The sequence below is a fragment of the Amblyomma maculatum genome, chromosome 6, assembly GCF_055883805.1.
Source record: "Amblyomma maculatum isolate TAMU_Amacu chromosome 6, ASM5588380v1, whole genome shotgun sequence".
In the NCBI taxonomy this organism is placed as follows: Eukaryota; Metazoa; Arthropoda; class Arachnida; order Ixodida; family Ixodidae; genus Amblyomma; species Amblyomma maculatum.
The window spans coordinates 37,684,391-37,701,198 of record NC_139349.1 but is presented as its reverse complement, the minus strand read 5'-3'; the positions used below and the strand labels follow the sequence as shown (position 1 = coordinate 37,701,198).

At 47.5% G+C, this 16,808-nt stretch overlaps 1 protein-coding gene across 1 annotated transcript; it reads left to right on the top strand.

The window, feature by feature from the left end:
- Window positions 1–828: 828 nt before the first annotated feature.
- Window positions 829–4,531, top strand: LOC146185558 (endothelin-converting enzyme 2-like). The gene is made up of 2 exons (XM_084605553.1): window positions 829–1,140; window positions 2,456–4,531. Exons 1-2 carry the CDS (start codon window positions 829–831, stop codon window positions 4,487–4,489), a joined length of 2,346 nt encoding a protein of 781 aa, XP_084461679.1. The 3' UTR covers window positions 4,490–4,531.
- The last annotated feature ends 12,277 nt before the right edge of the window (window positions 4,532–16,808 follow it).

Sequence of the window (16,808 nt, the reverse complement as noted above, 5' to 3'; positions counted from 1 at the left end):
CACCAGTCCCAGCCCCGTAGGGCCAGGAGCAGCCCGCGGTAAAACGAGTCCTCCGATCCAGATGTCATCGCATGGTGCAAGGCCGGCCGACAGCGTGAAAACGAGGCCACAAAGGCTGAGCGAGTGACCTAGACGCCCGAACAACGAGAGGAACGTCTCGCGAAGAGACGCCGCCAAGCCGCTGAACGACAACGACGACGTGTCGCTACCAAACTGTCGGTAGACGAAACTGCACAGGGTGAAGGCACGGCTACCCGGCGGTTAACTGACCACATCGCATAGCAAGTGTGACAGATACTGCGCCTTTCCCTTCCCATGAACCAACCAACCATCTGCTACGCGTGCGTTTAAGGCGAAATTTTTGTACAACCAGTTTGGTTACGTGTGTAGTATGCGCGATAGACTATGACACAAGCACTTGACACTGGTTAGTACGTCCATATATGTAAATGTGTAGTTAGCGTTTCCTGAGTGGGCGCGCGCGACATGTAAGTTAAGAAGGTTTCCGTATACAGTGTATACAGTGTCATCCAAGGGTATCGGTATCCGCCGTTGCCGCCTGGCCTAACCGTAGTTTTCGCTATGTATATCCTAGCTGGCCTAGCTGAGCTAAACCGGAAAGAATTGCTTTTTTCTGATAAATTTGTTGCACATAAGTTTTCTTGAAAAAACTCGCATCGCTGAAATTATGCGTTCACCAGAATGCTCTCACTTCCGGTCTCTTCGCGTTCTGCAAGTTTGGATCGTATATGTCTCATCGTCAGCACTATCACAATCATCACGGCCGCCATTACAGATGCCCACAGTCATTGGCTTCGCCAAGAGGACATGCGGTCGGAACCCGGCTCCAGCTTCGCGACTGAGCGGTCAAACCCAAGTCTTGAGAAGATGCTCGGCCCGCGGAAAGATTTGTGCAGGGAGCTTACCCATGAGGCCCACCAGGACTGTTCCGAGCATCCCACCGCGCAGCCTAACGCCGCTTGCGGCGCGAGCCCTGGCACTGCCCAGCATTGCGACCAGTGGTTTGAGACGACAGACGAGGGCTTCATCCCCTCCAAAGAGATGGCTCCGATCTCGCAATTCCGCTTGAGCAACGTGCCACGGGAGTTCACCACGGGAGAAACGCATCCGGCTGTGAGTGTAAGTATCCGCAGGCACCACTGCAGTTACGGGCGATGTGTGAATAAAACGGCTGTAAAATTATAGTCCGGAACAAACAACAAACAATTTTTAGGAGAATATATAACGCCAACTTGGAAAGGAGGGCAGTTCGTGTCAAGATGTTTAACTGCATGAGTTTGAACTCATACTACGACAGAACCTTCGCGGCAAAGGTGTCGTTGTCTTTAGTGTAATAGTAGGTTATCCGCAAGGGGTCACTATATGCGTGAAATAGAATGCAAGCATTTTGGGTCTTGACGCTCAACCGGATATTTTGGGAGCCTATTCCTTGTTCAAAAGATAAGGGAAAACACCAGAGATTAGGTAGAATTGATGAATTGGCAGCATGTATATATTTGGTATCGCCGCATGAAGCGAACGTTATCAGTATGTTAAGTGTTCCGATATAACGAGAAAAAAAGTGTAAATTTCTCGTGCCTTGTACTGCAGCCTGTATGCATTTTTTCATTTTAGGATGACGGGTGATAATGTCACTTAAAATGGATTCAAATTAATGACTTACTTGCGGATGAAGCGTAAATTACAAAACACCAGTTTCTCGGGCCATGTGGGCTTCAGATCCTTTCGACATCAAAATGCAAGAGCAAGGAATGGTCTGTGAACCAGCACGTCTCACGAATCCTCGGCAGAGAGACTGCAATAAACTATGATTGCTATATGCACACCATAGTTATTAATTTTTGTTTGGTATTTTATATACGCATCCACTACCATTTGCCTACTACTTCTGCCGTCTCCAATTCTTCCTTTTTATTATAATCTTCGCTGCGAACTTCCCGTTCAAAATTCGCCCAGTCGAAGAAAAAAAAAAACAGGTTTTCTATTGTCACAAGAGAATTTCGCTGTGGTTTTTGCCAGCAAACCTGTTGTGACAACATCAATTTTTAGAGTAACGTCAGACTTTTCTGTAGTTACAGCAGAAATGTACTACAGAACTAGACTCCAGGAAGATACGAGAGAAAAAAAGAAAACTACAGAAAGGCACTACAGAACATTCTGATGTTTACGACCGAACTAAAGAACATTTTGTCGTATTTTTGACAGTTTTGTAGTTTTTTTCGACTGGGCGAGAGCGAAAAAAAATACCGTACTTACCCACTACCGATACGCACTGGTTTCTGCACGCGAATCGATGATATTCCAGGTCAGAGGTTTAGCAAGTCGCTTAAAAGGATCATGGCATGCCTTGGGCGAATTCTTGACGTGCTGCTTTTACGTTTCTTTTGTGCGAATTCTTTGATATCGTCATGTTCTTTTTTTTTTTTTTCTTTAGGCATCAAAATCCCAGCTCACCTATACAGTCCAACATAACCCCTTGGAGACGCAAAAGTTTCGTCCCAGAAGCCTGGTCATGGCCATCTTCATCCCTGTAGTCGTGTTCGTGCTTGCCGTAGCTGCTCTAGGCGCCTTGTACATCTCTAAGCCAGCTCCCGCCCGGCCCTTATCAAGTTGCGGGCGTCAAGCTTGCTCCCAGTATGACGCCCTAGTAATCGACCTTCTGAACACAACCGCGGATCCGTGCGACGACTTCTACGCCCACGTATGCAGTGCTTGGAGCTTAGACCCGACTAAGCTTAGTGTGTCAAAGGCAGCCTTGACAGCTTACCGCCAAAGTCTTCGTCGGCTGGCTCTTAGCCAGCCTGTGCCCTCATCGAATCAGACGGCCCAGGAAAAGGCAGCCAAGCTGTTCACAGCATGTTACAATATTTTCGACAAAAATGTCAGCTACGTAGAATCTGTTCGAAGAGTGATGGAAGACGCAGGGGTGCCTTGGCCTCATGTGGATTCCAGGACAGACCTTCTGCATTCAGTATTTGCGATGGCAGCTTGGCCCGTTTCCGTTCCATTCCAGATCGCATTCACGGACGAAGCGAACCGAACTGGGCACTTGATAATAGTCTCTATAACTCTCGGTGCCTTTTCCAATCACATCTGGAAGAAAAGAGATGAGGAACGTCGAGAACGGTATTTTTCTGTTTTGAAGCAGTATTTTGAGAAAACAAAATATAAAGCCATGGATTATAATATGACTTTGTCCCTGGAACAGCGTATTGTTCCTGCTCTTCAAAAGTCTCTGTCCAAAGAAGTACAAATAGCTCGCACTCACACGAGAGAACTTCACAAGATGGCGCCCTCTGTTCCATCAAAAGCGTGGCAGCGAGAGCTGAGCGTTCGTTTCAACGTGTCTGTCGCTAACGTCACGATCTACGGAATTGACTTCTTCAAAGCCTTCTTTGAACTCCACAGGACGCTCAGCGAGGATGCTATGAAATTGTACCTCGGTTGGTTTATTGTAGAATCCTTCCTCCCATACACGAATTTGCACATTCTTCTAGAATTTCACGGTACAACGGAAAAGGCGAGAGAGGAGCAGACCAACAACTGTCTACGATTAGCCAGTTTTGCAGGGTACGCGCTTTATGCTAACTACTTGAACAATGTTTCCGACTCAAAAATGCTCGACCAGGCGACACAGGTTGGAGAAAGGATAAAGGTCGCCTTCTTTGACACTCTCAAGAGAAACTCGTGGTTCGGGGAAAACCTCATCAGTACGCTGGAGATCGGTCACGCGGTGGGGCTGTTCGACCTGCTAGGCAAGACCGGTGAGGAGGACAGGCTTCCTGACATGACTGAAGACGCCCTAAAAAATTTGGCAGCGTTGTCATCCCTCAAGCAGCGCTGGATCACGTCGATCACGCTCGAGGAAACTCCTCCTTGGAGTGCGAGTCGCGTGGTCATGCATTTTCCGGTGGGTGGTGCGCACGTCATGAACGACAGGGCAAGTCCTACGCTGGCGCTGGAGCCTTACCACTTTGCCTTTCCTTTCCTCGCGGAAGACACTCCCGTGCCGGCTGTATACGCAGGAGTCGGTTTCATACTGGCGCGGCTCCTGTTCCGTCATCTTTTTGGTGGGTGGCAGCGATGGCAGAGCGCAACGATGGATGAGCTGTCCGAGCGAACTGCGTGTATATACTCCAGCGAAGAGGCAACGCTCATGAACCGAGCCACCAAGGACGACATTGTCCTGGCCACAGCTGCCATTAGCACTCTGTGGCGGGCCTTCACGACTGCTATGGCACCCGATTCGAACATTATGGATGAAGCGCGGGGTCCTAACTCGCAGGCAGCAACCCTCAGTGAACACCGCCTCTTCTTTGTACTACTGTGCCACAACAGGTGCGGAGACCAGGCTGGGCCATTACTGTGCAACGTTCCGTTCAGGAACAGCGAGGCGTTCGTGGAGACGTTTTCTTGCCGACCGGGAAGTCCCATGCATGCAGCTCGCATTTGTCCCGTCTTTTCTTAGGACGGAAGAGAAGTATCAGAGACGAGAAAATAAAGAGCAATGCACGCCATGCGCGTGCCCGGCCGCGGTGGCGCAGTGCTTAAGACGACCGACTAATGTGCCGGAGTACTCGGGTTTGAACTCGACCGCCGGCGGCTGAATTTCAATGGAGGCGAAACGGAGAGGCGTCCATGTGCAGTGCGACGTCAGTGCACGTTAAAGATTCCCAGGTGGTCGAAATTACTCCGCAGCCCTGAAATACGGCACCTCTTTCGCTCTTTTCACTTTCACTCCCCTTCCTCTCTCACCTTACGGTGCAGTTCAGGTGTCCACAGTAAGTGTAACAGATACTGCGCCTTTCATTCCCCGTAAACAAATTTAGGTCGGGTTCGAACCTGGGTACGCCCGACTACTGTGCCGGAGTACCCGGGTTCGAACCCGACCTCGGCGGCTGCGTTTCGATGGAGGCGGAACGAAGAGGCGTCGTGTGCTGTGCGATGTCAGCGCACGTTAAAGATCCCCAGGTGGTCGAAATTACTCCGTAACCCTTCACTACGGCTGCTCTATCTCTCTTTCCACTTTCACTCCCATCTTCCTTCCCTTACGGCGCGGTTGCGGTGTCCACAGAAATCAAGTCAGACAGTTACCGTGCATTTCCCTTCCTATAAATAAATCAGTTAAGTAACAGCATACAATCGGAGGTACATACGTATGTCGACAAACTATCCAGCTTAACGGGTGCTAAATGGGAAGCGAAATGGTATGACATCACCCTGAACCATCGCCATGCCCTGAACGCTGCATAAAGAAAGGTTGCATCAAAATTACGATATGAAATCACATTTAACCGAGTTCGGTTCCGTGCGTCTGCAAAGGTGAAGCTTAAGCGCCCTCAATTTTTCATTTAGCTTAGGTGCCGATCTGGGTGGTGGCGATGGAAAACACTTATCGGCAGATACAAAATACTGGTGGTTATACACGAGCTGAACCTGAGGGGGCCTACCCTCATAAGCACAAGGTGGAGGTCCCTAGTTCGAGACCCCAGTGGCGTCTGCCACCACCCGGGTTCGCCTAAGGCCCGTTGTCCCTACAGGCCAGATCCGGGAGCATACGGTGTTGCTAGCTGTCTACGTTCCAATACTTGGTACGCTAACCGCAAGCGCTTTTCGGGAGAACTTACTCTAACATCCGCGCATTTAGTTAAGCGCATGCAAATGGAAACGAAACGATAACTGAAACTTATTGGCGCTATCTGGTTTTTGGAAGAGGAACCATTTTTGTCAACAAACTAACGCGCTTATATTTTCTTTTATTTACTGATCAATATATCGATTCGGTGTCTGCTGTAAATAGCATATGGGCAAAAAAAAAAAAAAAAGCCGGAAGGATGGGAGGAGGAGAGGGGTGTGTTAAGAAACTTTAGAATGTGCGGGAGGGATTCTTCCACCGAACCCCTCCCCCATTTGGGCTCCTAGGCTAGAATGAGGCCAGGAATGACACGAAGATAAGGATAAGCTCACTTTGAAGGAGTCATGACAGCTAACATTTCACTCCACACACGTTAAAATATAATTCCTCGAAATTTGAGCTCATTCGCAGCAATAGGTGTTTTTTTAATGAATTTTGATTTAATTAGAAAACAGCTTTCTGGTCTGGCAACCATTGGCCGCTGACGTCACAGCGGCATATCACATGACGGAAGTAGAGTGGTGCCATTCCGTGAAAACTGCAGCGACGGAAGTGCCGGGTGGCGTCACTAAAAAATAACACAACAAAAAGGAAGTCAATAAAGCTATGTTTTTTTAGTATACATTGCAGTGCATAAACTAAGATGCATACGCAATAAATAGTTTGCTGACCTTGCAGTAATCCTCTGATCATGCCAGTTGCGTCCGTCGCGCCATCTTCAGTGTGTTAAATCAAAACGAATAAGAGCGCACTTAAAGACCGAACTACCCGTCGCTGCCCCGCCGGGGTGGTGCAGTGGTAAGACGCCCGACTACTGTGCCGGAGTTCCTGATTTCGAACCCGACCGCGGCGGCTGCGTTTCGATGGAGGCGAAACGAAGTGGCGTCCGTGTGCTGTGCGATGTCAGCGCACGTTAAAGATCCCCAGGTGGTCGAAATTACTCCGTAGCCCTCCACTACGGCTCCTCTTTCTCTCTTTCCACTTTCATTCCCACCTTCCTCCCTTCCCTTACGGCGCGGTTCGGGTGTCCACAGAGCAAGTGTGACAGTTACTGCGCCTTTCCCTTCCTGTGAACCAATTAAAAAAAAAAAAAAAACTACCCTTCGCTTCTGTGGCGCAATGGATTAACACCGCGTACCTGATTGTAAGACATGTCTTCGATTGCTGTAGGTACAATTTTTTATTAATGCGAGAGCATTAATTCGCTATGTTCACAGATTTCTGTCCGCAGGCCGCGTCCGCAAAATCGTGTCCGCAGCAGTTGTGAGTAATTAAGAGGAGGAGGAAGAACATTTATTTCCGCCGAATATGGCGCGGCAGCCACCTCCGGGTTCGCACGCAGGCGTCCGGGGAGGCAGTCTGTCGCACCGCGACCGGAGGACATCCGGCCCCGTCTAGGAGAAGAGGTCTTCAGCCTCGGCCGCCAGGTGGACGGCGAATCGCTGAGTTTTTTCGTCGGAGCTTCTTAGCGTGGTCTCCCATTCATCGCTAGCTTTAATCGCGTTGCGCCCTGGGGCACGAACGCATCTCCATATTATGTGATCTAATGTTGCCACGTGGCAGCAAAATTTACAAATTTCGGTTTCTGCACCGTCCCTCTTCCGCCCTCTGGCACCCGTCCAACTCCTCCACAGGGGCGAAAAGAAATTTCGAGCTTGGAGTCTCTCCAGTCGTATGATTCCTTTTTACTCAGGGATCTATCCGGTGGCGGATATATCCTCCGGTCTTTCTTCAGGTTGTCGATTACATCCCTAAACGTACCAATACATTCTTTGCTTTTAGATGTTGTGGAGGCGTCCGTAGCACCCCGAGGTAGCGAGGAGCGGGCGAGAAGTTTTAGAGGTTAATGAGTAGTGTCAATCAATAGAAGGTGACGTAATGTTGTTACCGAAAAACAATTAGGCCTATAAGTTAATTAAGTAATTACTTACATTACAGGCAAAAGAATTGTCCGCAGCAGTTGTAATTGAGAAATGGTAGAGGTTAATGAGTGGTGTGAATCGATAGAGGGTGACAATATATTGAGTCTGGAAAATTAATTAGGCCAATACTTTAATTGGGTAATTAATTAGAGGCAAGAACTGTCAAAGTAAAAACGAAAATGGTCTCATTAGCCAATGTCATGGTGCATTTGAGTGTATCAAATACTAATATACTTGATTAAATCAGTCAAGTAAGGTGACGTTCAAGATGTGACGTCACGCAACCTGAAGTCGAGCCAAAAATGGCATAGGAAGGGATTGGCGAGCAATTTGAATGTACAGAAGACTAAAGTAGTTAATTAGGGCAGTCAATTAGGATGACGTCAAGGATTTGACGTCACGCAACCGGAAGTAGAGCCGAAAAAGAGCATAGGAAGGGACTGGCGCGCAATTTGAAAGTACCGAAGACTAAAATGGGCAAACAAGAAGTGATTGCCAGCCTCTGGGTCCCCTGTCAACTCATTATCCAGAGTAACATAAGGAAAGAAACGATTGGCCTGAATGTTTCGCCAGGCCCTGCATTCTGAGGGTATTAGGGACCTACCAGGTGCTGGACAGATCCTTCCTCTGGGTCAAAATCCTCTAATCTGGCAATGCCCCGCTTCTCCGGGAGCTAAAGAAGCTGATCCCCTTGATCAAATTACGTGGGAGTCCTACATCCGCAGACGAAATGCGGATGAACAAAAGATCGTCCTACACCTGGCGGAGGAGGCTTACTCCAAGACCTTCTCTGCGGCCACGGCACAGGAGAGCCGGCAAGGAGACCCTCCCCCTGGCTGAGCCCCTGCCCCGAGGTCCATGTCGGTGTAAATAAAGTATACTCACTCAAACAAGAAGTGAGTTAATGTGACATAGAGGATGTGACATCATAAAACCAGAAGTAGAGCTGGAATAGGGCATAGGAATAGATTGGCGCGCAATTTGAAAGTACCAAAGACTAAAATGGGTAAATAGGAAGTGAATTAAGCAACTAGAAGCAACCAGCAGCATCATCCGAGGTTTCGCATTACTCCAATGCAGATTCTGCAGTGTTCTCTATTTTTTTATTTCAGAACATTCTATATTTTTACTTTTTTTTTAATTCACAACATTCTAATAAATTACGACCATATTTCCTGGGGTATGTTCCCCTTCAGACTGCATAATACTATGTTTTTTGGTTGTTGTTTTTTTGTTTTAACAGCAGCAAAACCAGCCGCGAACGCAGACAGGATGTGACGGTGTGACAACGGTTACACTATTCGATTACCTTCACCGTAATCAATTCCTGTCTTCAGTGAGTGTAGGCTACCTTTAGGTTGCGTTCACAGACAGCTCTTATCAACAATCGCGTTTTAACATGTTTAAGCTTTTTTTTTTACGGATTTATGCAGCATTCATTCATTCATAAACCTTTATTCATGAGGATGACCTGAGGCCTAGAGGGGAAGGGGGTGGGTTAGGTGAGGTTGAGGGCGCCAGACTCCGACATGAAGTCTAGCAGGGCACTAAGCTTGCGCTTGGCGTTGGTATTGGGGGCTGTCCAGTCTTCGTAACTCTGAATGTGGTGAGCAGATGTGTAGCGTGCGCGGAGGCCAGCCGTGCCAGGACAGGTCCAGACCAAGTGCTGCAGGTCAACGGAGTCAGCAGGGCAGTTGGGGCAGCTGATCTTGGTTCGGCGCCATTGACTCAGGATGTCCGGTGTGTACGCTGCACCGGCTCGCGCCTTGTGAGTTAGAACTTGGGCTGGACGAGACAGGCCGGAAGGGATCGGAGGATTAATACCGGGGACAAGGTCCCGCAACAAACCCCTCCGCTCATGTTTAAGCCGCGTGATGACAGAGTCCGGTATGATGAAGGAGACGGGAGAACAGTAAGGGTGGTCCGAGTTGGACGGGCCCACATCAAGGCTATGCCGGCGGTCTTCCTCTAGCTGCGCGCCAGCGGCCTCGTGGGCCATTCTGTTCCCAGTTCCTTGTGCGTGATGTCCAGGTGTCCAATGACTGCTGTGTACGATTTATGCAGCGCCGATTTTTCAAGTTAACTTAGTCAACGTCGCAAAGATGGCGCGACGGACGCCACCGATGTATTACGCTCATTACAGTAGGTAATTTTAATCCATAAAACTATTTTGTTAATATTGCATTTCAATTTCCACACTGCGCTTCATGCTCGACCAAAACGTAAGTTTGTGTTTTAATTTTGAGTGACGCACCCGGCACTTCCGTTGCTGTAGTTTTCGGGGAATGGCAATACGCTGGTAGCCAAGGCTGGAGACCTTGGTCTGGCCCATGGAGGAAGGAAACAACTTAGAGAGGCCCTTGCTATTCCCAATGCATTGTACAAAGTGTGGCGGAAGTGACGTCAAAATTTAGGGTTAGCCAAGTCGGGCCATTAGCAACGGCGACGCTGTTGCTATGAAAACTCGGGCCACTAGCAACAGCGTTGCTAAGGGCCCTAGGTACGTGAGCGTCGCGGAGAAATAGAATGCGGAGGGTAAAGGAGGAGGAGAGAGCGGTACCGCAGCATAGCCACAGGTCGGCGGCCAATCACTCATATTAAGAAACTATACTAGTACGAATTAAGAAGTATCAATCAACATAAGAAGAATAGACATTTTGATAACTTTGCTTGTGACTGAGGTAAGGTATTTTATTAGGACATTGTTAATTTTTATTTTAATCTTGCAACACTCTTATTGCGCTCCCTTGATGTTACATCAGCCTAGACGAAACTTTTCAGGCTTTATTGTTAGGTTCCTGCGAAGTAGGCAACCAGAGGTAACCGCAAGGCAACGGAGATAACGAAGCTCACAAAGCACGAAGCTGCTGTTTATTCTTATCGTCTGTTGTGGTGCGGGCCTTGGTGCGCCCGGGAAATGCGTATAAATTTAGTTCGCAAGTCTGAAAAATGTCCCTTTTGCAAAGATTTCGACGACCTTGCTGCTCTGTCGCCGTTTGGTGAGATTTAATATCCCCCTGCAGCTGTGTTTTCTTTTTTTCTACCCTTTCGACGTGCGGCCAGTGCGAAGTCTTTTCGCAGCATTGTATTGCGCTTCGTGGTCTTCGTTTGAAGCGCGTAGCGCTTTATCGCAAGATGTGCCCGCAAAAAGTGAGGAAGCGATGCTCTGCGGCATATTGCGGCAGCGTAGACTCAACTGTCGGTGTATTAATTATTACACCGCTTCCCGGCTGACTTTCACCGGTGAGCAGATCTGGAAGTTGCACACAGACTCAATGTATGCTCCAATGCTCCTGTGTTAAGCACGTTTGTTGATGCTAAAGCTGTCTGGACTGGTGCAACCTTGAAATTGCCTTGAAAACTGCTTTGTTCTTTCAGTCGAAGAATTTAAATGTGAAGAGTAATCTCAGTGCTCTATGCTCCACGTGTTGCACCTACTTTTATAACATTTTTATTTCAATTGCAGTTGTCGTAGCTTTGTTTTCTGTACAAGCATGTTTTTTATCTGGTGATGTTTTGTGGCAGGCACTTCAAGCCTTTTCCATGCCTCGGCTGTGATTATTGAGATGATTAGCCCACTTAAACAGCGCTACTGTTTGTGCTGTCGGTGACATGCGTTTTTTATTGTTGTGCTTTATTGCTGTATTTGCTTGGTCGATGTAATAAGTAAGTGGAATAACCCGCGTTGCACTGCTGTTATAGGCTACTTTCCTAAGCAGTTTAGTTGCGCTTTAGTAATATGTTTGTTTATTTATTTAATATACATCTCGGTCTGGTTCTAAAGCTTAATTCAAAGTATTAGACCCACTCATTCGGTAAGAAAGCGCTTCACCGAAACAGCTGGTTGTCGAAATTGGAGAGTTTTAACTACTGCGACGACGATGCGCACCGGCTGCAGCATCGCTGTTGCTGTTATAAAAAAAAAAATACTGGAGCTTCCACTAGACCGGTAAAAGGTAAGCGGCCACTTAATTCTGGTAATGAGATTTCTCTGCAAGAGAAGCGCAGATGTCAAGGGACTGGCAAATGCTGAGCGCCTTCGAATAGCACCGACGGAAGCGGCTTCACTTGCTCCTTTGAACATAGTAGCAGACAAGCTGGACAGTGGGGAAGGCGCGGATTAACTTTTTAGAGCAAGTGTGAAGATGTGTGTATCACGCAGCGAATTCTGACGCACTGACTACCGTTACTGGCACTCTTGGTTCGAGCGGACATTTGTTTTCCCCGCGCAAAGTAGCTTTCTTGACACATACCTCAACACACCATAACGTGTAATGCACTATCTCCCGTGTATTCATTACTGCAGCACTGCACACGCTGCCTGAGAACTCATGATGCATACTGCCACCCTTGGCGGCAGATTTTCTATTTCATTTCTGTGAAACTTCCGTGTCAAACGCCTTCATTCAGAATAATGAGACCTGACCTTTGCACGATCCTTCTTTGCTCTGGAAGCGTACTGCTTCGTGAAGAAGCCAGTGCTAGCAATAGGTCTTCGTTAGCTTCAAAGGGAATGCGAGCAAATCAAAATGCGCGCTGTTCCCTCTATCGCTACTCGCCGAACTGTTCAGTGCCATCGCATGCATGGACGAACTCTTCCTCGCTCAAATGTCTGCTGCACACGAGAATGATCAGTTGCCATTCAAATCTTGAATAAGGAAGTGTTTTTTTAAATATTTTTTTCGAGTAGCAATGGGCCCTTACGCCGGGTTCAGTCACGTAGTATATGTCCGTGTACAGAGCAATAACGAAGCAACAGCTTAATAAACTTCAGCAACCTCAGCAAGGTTCCAAGATCAAAAAGTGCAATGCTGGCACTCGTTATCAACCAAAACTACAGAAATAAATGCGACTATCAAACACACAAATTCAATCGAGCGTCTGCTTCAGCAGGAGTAAGAGGAATGTGATGCAACAGATGGTTAGTTTGGGCTAGTTATTAATAACTTTTTTGAGAGCATAGCGCAAAAGAGACATGAACAACGCAGAAGTAACGGGACAGGCGCTGTCTCGTTACTTCTGTGTCGTCTGTATCTTTTTCGTATTATGCTCTTGAAAAGTAAGAGGAATCATGTGATCCCACTTGCTCCCCTAGCACCATTCACTCCAGTGGTGGTGCTCGCATCCAGCGTTGTTGTTGAGCTATTGCCTAATACTCTTTCGGTTGAAAAACTAAGAAGGAAAACCCAAACAAGCATAAGTTGACGCGAGAGCACACCTTGCGACGTTAAAGGTTGCGACGTTGAACGAATCGGTACCTCTTGACTTGCTGTTATATGCGCGTGTTAGCCAAACAATTATTTTTGGCCAGTAAAGCATTTTTGCAAAACTATATTCAGTATGGCCACAGTCAGCGCACCGAAACATACGTCGCCGCCGCCACTTCAGTCCCGTCATCCTAAAATCCAGCCCGATTCGACTGCGCTTCACTGCCTGCACCAAACAAGAGCCTTCCAGCCGCCGCCGTCTCGCCTGCCCCTCAGCCGCGCGCGACTGTGACTGACTTCCGAGCCTACTTTGCGTTTTAGTGCGTAGCACTACTAGCCGTAATCACAGATTTCGCCGATGTCTGTCCGAAGCCACTCACTCTCTCTCTTTTCGTGAACTTGAAGTAGAGAAAGAGAAGCATTGAGGAGGCGGAGTGGCCGCACAGCTGGAGCAGAAGCCTATCTCTTTCTCTCTCTGTCCATCCATCTCTCCGTGAACTTGAGGAGGAGGAAGAGAAAGTGGCGACGCTCGCATCACGCAACTTAAAGGGACAGAACACTGGAATTTAGGTCTCGAATTTTTTATGGCGCAGTGGGAAAATTGATGTCTGAAATGTTCGATTCCATAACAGTTTTAGTCGAAACGCTGTAGAAAATTTTTACCGAGAATTTTTCGATCAGTGTATGCATTTTTCGTCTCGTCATGCGACTGCGATGACGAGTGGTGATAGACAAAAAAGATGTACCGAAAGCAAATATAAATTTCACTCGCCAGGCAGTAATTCGACATTTTTTGCTTAGAGTAACGTCCTTTTGACACTCAGGCTGTTGCGGCACAGTAACGCACGCCTCGTCGACGAAAGGTTTACTGGGTACTATCATCACTTCATTCGCGGAATTCCCAACACTGTGGCATATTCTAGTGGCAAAACTTGAAAGCATGCCTCTCGCGGTGCGAAAGGAGGGTGGTTTTTATTTAAGGATGCAGTGGATAAAGCGCAAAATATAATGAATTATGACAAGCACCCCCTTCATGGATCACTGCCTTGTCGTGGCGGAGGGGCTTGCGAAACTCTATGAAGTCGTGAGCTCTGCTGTGTAGGGCCACCCAAGATAGACAGGTCACGGCAGAGAGTTCTGACAAAATGTGATTCACTGGAGAAGGTAATGGCAACCCACTCCAGTATTTCCTGCCAAGAAAACCCTATGGCCAGTCACAATACCATTATCGATATGGCGCCGGAAGATGAGCCCCCCAGGTTGGAAGGCGTCCCACATGTTACTGGGGATGAACAAAGGGCGATTCCTAGTAGCTCCAGGACGAATGAAGCGGCTGGGCTAAAGCCAAAAGGACGCTCAGTTGTGGATGTGTCGGGAAGCGACCGGAAAGTCCGATGTTGCAAGGAGATATATCACATAGCAACATGGAATGTAAGATCTATGACGCAAGGTAAACTGGATATCGTCAAGCGAGAAATGGACAGATTGAACATTGATATCTTGGGTATCAGCGAGCTCAAGTGGACCGGAATGGGAGAATTTAACTCCGGCGACCATTATGTCTTTTATTGTGGGCACGAATCCAAGAGAAGGAATGGGGTCGCTCTCATAGTAAACAGAAGAATGGGCAAAGCAGTGCTAGGGTACAACCCCAAAAACGACCGAATGATTTCACTTCGAATCCAAGGTCACCCTTTCAACATAACAGTTATCCAAGTCTATGCACCGACCACTGCTGCTGAAGAAGCTGACGTTGAGAGATTTTATGCGGACCTACAATGCCTTTTAGACCGCACCCCATCATCAGACGTCGTTTTTCTCATAGGAGACTGGAATGCTAAGGTCGGGAGTGAAGAAATATCCGGAATTACAGGCAAGTTCGGTCTTGGTGAGCCAAATGAAGCTGGGCAGAGGCTAGTAGAGTTCTGTCAAGAAAACAACCTGACCATAGCGAATACTCATTTTCAACAGCACAAGAGGCGCCTGTACACATGGATTTCACCGGACGGTCTGTACAGGAATCAGATCGATTATATTATTTGCCGGCAGAGATGGAGAAGCGCTATACAAGCAGTAAAAACAAGGCCTGGGGCCGATTGTGGCACCGATCATCAGCTTCTTGTTGCCAAAATTAAGCTTCGATTGAGGAAAACGCAGAAAACTAGAAGGCCTTTCAGGTATGATCTGGATCAGATTCCATTAGAATATGCTGTGGAAGTGAGGAATCGATTTCAAGAATTAGATCTAGAAGACAAAGAGCCCGAAGAGATGTGGACTGATGTTCGTGATATAATACAAGAAGTTGCTACTAAGGTAGTTCCAAAGCAAAAGAAATGCAAAAAAGCAAACTGGTTATCTGAAGAGGCTTTGCAAATAGCTGAGGAAAGGAGGATGGCAAAAGGTATGGGGGAAAGAGAAAGATACAAGATTCTCAATGCGGATTTTCAGAAAATAGCAAGGAGAGATAAGAATGCCTTCCTGAACATACAGTGTCAAGCAGTTAAGGACAACAGCCAATTAAGAAACACAAGAGCTCTGTATAAGACAATCAAAGATATCAAAGGAAGCTTCTGTGCTAAGCTGGGCGTGATAAAGGACAAACGAGGCAAGGACCTCACTGAAGCCTCAGAGATAAAGAAGAGGTGGCAGGAATACACAGAAGAACTGTACAAGAAGGACCCGGATGTGCAATCCCAACATAGGACGGTTGTGATTACTGATCTCGAGCCGGGCATCCTGAAGAGTGAAGTTGAATGGGCCTTAGCCAGCCTTGCTAAGAACAAAGCAAGCGGAATTGATGGTATTCCAGCTGAGTTGCTTCAAAACCTCAACCACGACGCTGTTAACACACTGCATACATTATGTCAAAAGATTTGGACAACCCTGCAGTGGCCACAGGATTGGAGGAGGTCAGTTTACATCCCCATTCCAAAGAAAGGCAGTGCCAAAGATTGTTCCAACTACCGCACGATCGCGCTTATTTCGCATGCTAGCAAGGTGATGGTAAAAATCCAGCAAGGTAGGCTGCAGCAATATGTGGATCGGGAGCTTCCGGACGTGCAAGCTGGGTTTCGCAAGGGCAGAGAAACTAGAGACCAAATTGCCAACCTTCGCTAAATCATAGAAAAAGGAAGAGAGTTCCAGAAACCCATTTACTTCTGCTTTATTGATTATGCGAAAGCGTTTGACTGCGTAGATCACAGCAGATTGTGGCAAGCTCTCCGAGAGATGGGAGTTCCAATTCACCTCATCTGTCTCCTCAGGAACCTGTATGAAGGGCAAGAGGCCACAGTCAGAACTGGGCATGGTCTTACTGATTGGTTTCCGATTGAGAAAGGGGTGAGGCAAGGCTGCATACTGTCGCCCTGCCTATTTAACCTATATGCAGAGTGCATCATGAGGAAGGCCGGTCTGGACGAGTCTTCAGCTGGAGTGAAGATTGCTGGAAAACGTATCAACAACCTTAGATATGCGGATGATACCACTTTAATGGCAGAAAGTGAAGTGGAACTCAAGAGACTTCTGATGCGCGTACAAGAAGAGAGTGAGAAGTTTGGGCTTAAACTGAACATTAAAAAGACGAAGATCATGGCGTCTTGCCCTATCAAGTCCTGGAGCATCAATGGACAAGAAGTGGAAGCTGTGACAGATTTTCTGTTCTTGGGCGCCAAGATTACCTCGGAAGGAGACTGCAGCCATGAAATTAGGAGACGCCTGCTTCTGGGAAAGAGAGCAATGGTTAGCCTTGACCGCCTAGTAAAGAGCAGAGACATTAGTCTGCCAACCAAGATCCGTATAACCCGTGCTATGGTCTTTCCAGTTGTGATGTATGGATGCGAGAGTTGGACTGTGAAAAAGGCTGACCGCCGAAGAATTGACGCGTTTGAATTGTGGTGCTGGCGAAGACTCTTAAGAGTTCCTTGGACTGCCAGAAGATCAAATCAGTCGATATTGTCGACCATAAACCCTGACTGCTCATTGGAGGGTCAAATTCTAAAGTTAAAGCTCAGCTACTTTGGTCAT

Coding starts and splice junctions, on each gene's coding strand:
- LOC146185558 (XM_084605553.1), top strand. CDS start 829: ATGCGGTCGGAACCCGGCTCCAGCTTCGCGACTGAGCGGTCAAACCCA. Junction 1,141..2,455: donor AAACGCATCCGGCTGTGAGT/GTAAGTATCCGC, acceptor TTTTTTCTTTAG/GCATCAAAATCCCAGCTCAC.